The sequence below is a fragment of the Macrotis lagotis genome, chromosome 3 (assembly GCF_037893015.1).
Source record: "Macrotis lagotis isolate mMagLag1 chromosome 3, bilby.v1.9.chrom.fasta, whole genome shotgun sequence".
Classification (NCBI taxonomy): domain Eukaryota; kingdom Metazoa; phylum Chordata; class Mammalia; order Peramelemorphia; family Peramelidae; genus Macrotis; species Macrotis lagotis.
This window is the reverse complement of record NC_133660.1, coordinates 92,899,953-92,907,938: the sequence shown is the minus strand read 5'-3', so window position 1 is coordinate 92,907,938 and position 7,986 is coordinate 92,899,953. Positions and strand designations below refer to the sequence as shown.

The 7,986-nt window shown below is 33.7% G+C and overlaps 1 protein-coding gene across 5 annotated transcripts in view; it reads right to left on the bottom strand.

Annotated features, from left to right (window-relative positions):
* Positions 1-3,638: 3,638 nt before the first annotated feature.
* Positions 3,639-7,986, bottom strand: part of LOC141517706 (putative ATP-dependent RNA helicase DDX60) — a 134,261-nt gene continuing 129,913 nt past the window's right edge. For all 5 annotated transcript variants that reach the window (XM_074229004.1, XM_074229002.1, XM_074229001.1 and 2 more), the window contains one exon: positions 3,639-6,913. In XM_074229004.1, the coding sequence (XP_074085105.1) occupies positions 6,814-6,913 (100 nt within the window). In that variant the 3' untranslated portion in view covers positions 3,639-6,813. The remainder of the gene's footprint in view (positions 6,914-7,986) is intronic.

Sequence of the window (7,986 nt, the reverse complement as noted above, 5' to 3'; positions counted from 1 at the left end):
GAGTTCATGACAACAGTTAAGACATAAAATACCAAACAAAGAGTGATTGCCATAACTAACACAACTAACATTTGACTTTAGGGGTCTATCATTTGCTAAATGAAAGGATAAATTTGTCCTTGACAAATGAATACCTACATTGTCCTAAGTCAAGTGTTCTTGCCTTGGGAGTCTTGAACTTGTATTTAAGAATATTTACCTAGTTTTTATATGTCTATAGGACACCGAAAATCCCTGTATGAATTTCTGGGTAGAGTGAGGGAGTCTATATATAATTTTTAAATATTATTAATTACCAGAATAAAGCATTTCTAAAACCTAGTGGAGTGTTTCAAGGAATAATGGGAATCTGAGATCCTCTACATTTGAGCATGATATCTTTGTTGTGATTTTTAAACATGGTTATTGATGTTTGAAATATTTTGGAAAATAGGACATACGCTACAGTTCTGGGAAAGGGTAATTATCCTGATTTTCATAAAAAAGAAATAAAACAGAATCTGTAAATTATAGGCAAATGAATTTGACTTCTGTTAGGAACCATTGTGTATGGGGGTATAGTGAATTTTCTTCGCCTGGTGTCCTTGAACACCAGAGTCTTATCTTGCTAAGTGCCACGGGAGTGGGAGTGGATTAGAGACTGGAAAGGTATTTGGTACTAGTATTTTGGTGAATAAATGGAGCACTTGGAGATCTTGAGGGAGAATCTCCTGCCCTTCCAATGCTTGCCTGGGGAAGATTGAAGGAGTCCAGAACTGGGACTCCACAGACTTCAATTGTATAAAAATTGTGTTATGGGGTCATTATAGAAAAGTTTAGTTAACATCTAGCAAATGATGTGGTAGTGGATGGATAAAATGGAAAGATAAAAAATATATATTGAGTATATATCATATATGGTATTCCTTTAGAGAAAATGACCATCTCTGGAAGTTCAGCTGCAGGCACTATACTAAGACAAGAGCAGTAAAGGTAAAGTGGTAAGACAGTGGATGAGGCCCAAGAGTTTTGGAGATACTTAAGTAGGTCAAATGGTAGCATGTTGGAAACTGGAAGGCAGAGTCATGGAGAGTATATATTGTAAGATTTTGTGGTCCTCCATCTTACTAGGTAGTTGGTGATTCCCAGATTCATTCAATATCATGAATAGATGTCTTGTTCTTCTCACTTAGATATATTCCTTTGAGTCTGGAGACTTGGGGGCCATATTGGAGGATGTGGGAATAGATGATCACAAATAGCTAACAAGACTTCATCAAAGACAGTAATTGAGGGATAATAACTTTATTTTCTGTATTTGACAAAGTTATTAATCTGGGAGGTCAGAAGATTACTGTAGCTATAAATTACTGAGATTTTAGCCAAGTGTTTGATAAAATGTATTGTGACATTTTTATGGAAGCTATCAAGAGATATAAACAGCAAAATAATAATAATTAAATGCATTAATGATCAATTAATTAATCATACCTTAGAAAGAGGTATCCACTGAAGTTCCCTAGGGAATCTCTACTTGATTTTCTGCTAATATTTACCATTTTCTTAAAGATATCAATGACACATTAATCATATTTTCAAGTAGTATAAAGTTAGGAAGAATAAATAACACACACACACACACACACACACACACACACACACACACAGAAAAATCATACAAATCCAAAAAGAAGTTGACAGATAAAAGCTTTAGAATATTTGAAAAGAAAAGATGAAATAGGAACAAATTTAAATATTATATTTAGTTTCAAACAATCAACTTTATAATTATTTAACTCAAAAAATTTTCCAACTTATTTCTTCATTTTTTTAATTTTGGGTACAATTTCTTTCTGCTGGGAAAGAATAGACCCTATGTTTTTTGTAATCAAATAGATAGCTAAAAAATGAGATTAGATCCAAATCTAAGAAAAAGGAATAAAAAAGTGATCAAAATTGTAGGAAAGAGACATAATGTATAACATATAAAAGAAAAAATGAGACAATTAGGATATGATTAGTAACTATGGGGAGATTGCTTTTAGTTGAATGAGAAGATTCTTAAATTAGATTTCAAGGGGAGAAGTTAAGTTAGATTTCGAGAAAAGAAGAAGTGGGGGAAATAACTAGTCATATTTCTCAAGTAGTTTAGCTAAGAAGGAAAGAAAAGATTGCAAGATAATTGTCAGGCATAAAGTAGTGATGGGTTTGTTTGTAGGCAGCAAGAAAGGAGTTAGTAAAAAAGTAAAGAATGAATATTATAAGGAGTTTGGATGATAGAAAAGGAAAATCTGTTGGGGGAAAAAAGGATAGTATGGAATGGAATGGAATGGGATGAAATTAGAGGGATTTTCAATGGTCTTCTGCTGATATAGGATGAAAGAATGATAGAAGAAATTGGAAGAAGAGGTGAGATGAAAAGAGAAAAAAGAAATTAAAAGTATTTGATGAAGGTCTTGGTTGACAGGGTGAGAGTGTAGGAGAGCTGATCAGAGTCTGGAGGAGGAAAGAATAGATATTAATGGAGAGTGGGTGAGTGAATTGATTATGGATTAGAATGGAATTACCATGCTACAGTGAGGGTCTACTTGAGAGTATGTAACATAAATCTGTAATGATCTAATCAACATGATTTTCTCAAGTCACATCAGTAAGGATCTATTAAGCATTTACTATACGCCAAACACTGTACTATATTTTAGTCATGAGTAAAAAGCAAGAGAAACAGTCTACCATCAAGGAATTTATATTTTGATAGGAGCAAACTACATATAAGAGGGAGTAGAAATAGTAGGGGGGGAAGAACAGCATATTGAGGGCATGATGACAAAATCACCAAAGTTGGAAGCAGAGCTAGGAGAGGCAAATCCAATCTGGATTCTTTCTCAAAATGGAGGTCCCAGGAGGAACTTTCCAATGAAAGGAGAGGGAAATGAGGGGGAAGTAGATGGATGTTTCAGGGTGAAAAGATTTCAGGGTGAAGAGGATTACAGGATTACTAGATTGAAAAGGCAGCTGATGGCAGATATGGAGAGTCTTCCTGAAATCCAGGAGGGGAATTATTTTCTCCAGATCCACTCAGAACATGAATAAGAAAGTAGTATGTGGTAAGAGTAACCTAGTAAAGTGATCTTAAATAAAACCAAAAGCACAACAATCTTGAGAGTTAGGTGCCATTACTAACTTTACAATTCTCACTTTATAAATGAGGAAGCCAAAGGAGACACATACACACACTAATTGACTTGTCCAATAACACATGGGTAAGTGTCTGAAACCAATGTTGAATACCTAACTTTGCCTCCAGTGCTCTCTCTAGCTACTAGGCTTTGAATGCTGGGATGACTTGGAAAAGTCATTAAAAATTTTATCAAGAGAGTGCCATAATAAAAACTATGTTTGTAGGTTAATTTAATCTTTTTTAATGTTTATTTAGTTGTATTTCCAACAACATAACAATGGTAGTTTTCAACATTTTTCTCCCTTTTTTCCCCTCTTCCCTCCACCAAACAGAAAGCAAAGTAATATAGGCTCTACATCTTCAACTGTGCTAAACATAGATTCATATTATTCATGTTGTAAGAGAATAATCAAATCCTAATGGAAGAGAAAAAACTAGAGAAAAAAAGAAAATTCATAAAACAACTTTTTTTTAAAAATTGAAGATGATAAACTTTGATCTACATTTTAACTCCACATTTCCTTTTGTGGCTATGGATGATATTTTCCATCACAAGTCTTTAAAATTGTCTTTGATTGTTGTACTACAGAAGTGATCAAGTCCATTATAGTTGATAATTGACCTATGTTGTTGCACCTATATAATACTCTTCTGATTCTATTCACATCATTCTGCATCAGTTCCTACAAATCTTCTCATACTATTCTTAAGTCCCATCCTTCATAGTTTTTATAGAACAATAGTGTTCCATCATATTCATATCCCACAATTTGTTTAACCATTCCTCAATTGATAGGGCATCTCTTCAATTTCCAATTCTTTGCCACTATGAAAAGAGCTGCTATACATATTTTTGTACATGTGGTTTTTTACCCTTTTTTATCTTTTTGAGATACATGCCTAGTAATGGTATTGCTGGATCAAAGGGTAGATGTAGTTTAATTTCCTTGCGGGTATAATTCCAAATTGCTCTCCAGAAAGGTTGGATTTGGATCAGTTCACAACTCCACCAACAATATATTAATGTCCCAGTTTTCCTACATCTCCTTCAATATTGATCATTTTCATTTTTTTACTCATATTGATCAATCTGATAGATGTGAGATGGTTTTAATTTGCATTTCAGAGTTATTTTAATTTGCATTTCTCTAGTCAATAATGATTTATAGCATTTTATATGATTCAAGATAGTTTTAATTCCTTCATATGAGAATTGCCTTTTCATAGTCTTTGACCATTATAAATTTGACTCAGTTCTCTATGGAGTTTAAAAATTAGTCCTTTGTCAGAAAAAAAACACTACTGGTATAAATTGTTTCCCAATTTACTACATTCCTTTTGATTTTGCCTGCATTGATTTTATTTGTGGAAAAACTTTTCAATTTAATGAAATCAAAATTATACATTTTTGGCTTTTATAATGTTCTCTGTCTCTTCTTTGGTCATAAACTGCTTTCTTTTTTATAGATCTTACAGATAAAACATTCTTTGTTCTCCTAATTGATTTATGAAATCACCCTTTATGTCTAAATTCTGTACCCATTTTGACTTTATCTTGGTAAAGGTGTGAGAAGATGGTCTATGCCTAGCTTCTGCCATACTAACTCCCAGTTTTCCCAGCAGCATTTATCAAAGAGTGAGTTCGTATCCCAGAAGTTGGAATCTTTGAGTTTATCAAACAGCAGATTACTATAGTCCTTCACTATTGTTTCTTTTGCACCTAATCTATTCCACCAATACACTATTCTATTTCTTAGTACCAAATAGTTTAGAAGACTGATGCTTTATATTATAATTTTAGATCTGGTTTGCCTAAGCCACTTTCCTTTGCTTTTGTTTCTCATTAATTCCCTTGATGTTCTTAACCTTTTGTTCCTCCATATGAATTTAGTTGCATTTTTTTCTAGCTCAATAAAATAATTTTTTGAAAGTCTGATTGGTACAGCACTTAAGAAGCAATTTAATTTAGATAGAATTGTCATTTTTTCATATTGGCTCAGTCTACCAAAGGTTAATTTAATCTTTATATTTGTGGGATTAAAAAAAAAGATGTCAAAGATCTAACAAGAATATGAAACCTGAAAGAATAGAAATAAGAAATCTAGGTGAAGAAAGAGGAAGAAATGATGAGGATAGATTTTTAGATATGAAACTAAGATACCAATGGGTTATTCAAATGGAGGTAATCCTATATGAGTAAGATATTCTATATAATAAAGTCAGCATTTTAATTTGTCATATCATCTGGAAAGTATCATTTCATATAAGCAGAATGTCTTCTATCCTGGGCCATTAGTTTCTTTCAATTATCTCATCCTCAAACTATAATCATTTTGTATGGGTTTAAAATGGAATTTTGTTTTAAGGAAAATGCTACATAAACCTTATAAACACAAAATTAATGTGTTATGGCATAGTCATCATCATTACCATCATCACTAATGGGAAAGGAATGGATGCTTTTGACTATGTACAATAATTATCCTAAAAATAAAAACCTGTAAAATCAAGATCTGGGGGCAGCTAGGTGGCACAGTACATAGAGCACCAGTCCTGGAGTCAGGAGTACCTGAGTTCAAATCTGGCCTCATACACTTAATAATCACCTAGCTGTGTGGAAGCCACTTAACCCCACTGCCTTGAAAAAACCTAAAAAAAAAAAAAAAAAAAAAAAAAGATCTGCTAGGCATATAAAACATTAAATATTATTTGCCTAAATTCCTAAATATTGACCCCCCATTAGTTGTTTTTCCCCCCAGGGAAAACAAATATTATGCTCTCAAATATATTAGTAGAGTGCTAAAGAAGTCAAGATTGCATAACTAGTTGGTATGTATACTAAAGCAGGTCCAAAGTTCAACTGCACCCTTAATCGCAATCAATCAATTTGCAAATTAATAGATAGAATGGAGTTGGGGGGGGACCCCTAGGTGGTGCAGTGGATAGAACACTGGCCCTGGAGTCAGGAGTACATGAGTTCAAATCCAACCTCAGGCAATTAATAATTACCTAGCTTTGGGGCCTTGAGAAAGCCACTTTACCCCATTTGCCTTGCAAAAACCTTAAAAAAAAAAAAAAAAGAATGGAGTTGGTGCCAGAGAATTTAGATTATTTGGAGTAAATTTTTCATTATTGATAAGCTTTTCCAAGCCCAATCATCTTAATTCTTCACAGAACTTTCAGGAGGTTCTCTGAATCATTCCTTGATGAAGTGAGTAAATTGAAAGTGAGTGTGGTACAGTGGTTAGAGAGACAATCTTGGAGTCAGGGTGGTTTTAAGCCTTTCCTCTAATACAAACAAGTTGTGTGGCAGTGGTCAAGTAACCTCTCAATGGTCTGGGCAGAGTTTTAAGTCTATAAGTAGAGGCAAATTTCATTCACAATGAAGTTCCCTTTGATAATGAAATAATAGATAGAGGCTCTCCTATCTCCTTACCCCTTACTCAAAAAAAATAGTTAAAAAGTTAAAGATTCTAAGATAGAAATTGCCCTAGTAATAAAATCTGAATATTAGGTTGCAGCTTTTACAATATTACACAGTCATATCAGAAATTTGAGCTAAAAAAAGGTATGTCATCAAAGCACACGAAGATATATAGAAGTGAAATGAGGCTTAAAAAAACTTCAGATGGTGGGTTCCATGCAAAATCTTCTTAGACTTTATCCAACTTTGCTTTGAAGCTGCTACTAAGTTGTTCAAATGCTAACACCACGTTGTCATCTTCGTCTTCACATAACTCCCTTAAAGAAACACTGTAGGAGAAAAGGGGAAAAGATCATGCATTTTCAAACATCTTGAAAATTTATTTTCTTAGCTGTCTTGTTAGGTAAGGTTTTAGGTTATAAGAAACTCTTCCCCATCTTTCTATTTCTTCCCAGAAGCCAATTTGCAGATGAAATTTTATGAAAAATATCAGCAATTCTAAGAAGTTATTTCGATAATGACCTACAGATTTTTAAATGATATTAGGAGAGCTACCTTCTTGAAACATAAGAATCCACTGAAAAATTCAATTTCCTTTCCATGATTTTCCTCTATGTTTCACAAACTCTAGCTAGTTAGATTCCGTCTCTCACACCTCTGGCCCTAACAAGAATAGTAAACTTCCTTTTCATTTCCTGTCCTCTAAGAGGACATTTTCGAACTTTCCTGATACTCTCTTACACCCTACAGCAGCTAGTTTAATATCCTGCAGACAGTAAGCATTTAATAAATGTTAGAAATGGTTCAAATTAGGCAATACCGGATAGCATCTGATTTCTAGGGACAGGCTCCAGCAAATTGCCGTAGTCTGGTAATCTTGTGCCTACAATTATGAGGACACAACACTAAGCATGGAGGCACTATGGAAGTTAAACACATCCCTACACCTACCCTGACTAGCAACCCTACTATGATCAGCATCTGTGAATTATTTCTCAGGATTGTTGTCTTTGGAAATATGAGAAGAATGATATAAAGGTCTATTGAGAGGGATTTGACAGTAAGCTGCAAGTAGAAATAGCATCTGGATTCAAGGACTTTAAGAGAAAAAGACAAGAAATTGTACCACTGTCCTACAGAGTTGCTAAAAACCTTGGACCTTCCCTGCTGGAGAGAGATTTCCCTAGAGACAAAGTGTACTGCTGGGCTAATACATATAACAGAAAAAAATTCAAATAATCAGACAATATCAATAAATGAAATATAAATCAGAATTGCACACTTATTTCCCTAATATAGATATAAGATTTCTGATTAATAGTTCCAAAATACTATGACTTAGCTCTTCTCAGATTGTCTTTAATGACTCAGTCTGTGACAAAAGTGGGAAAAAACCAGTCCT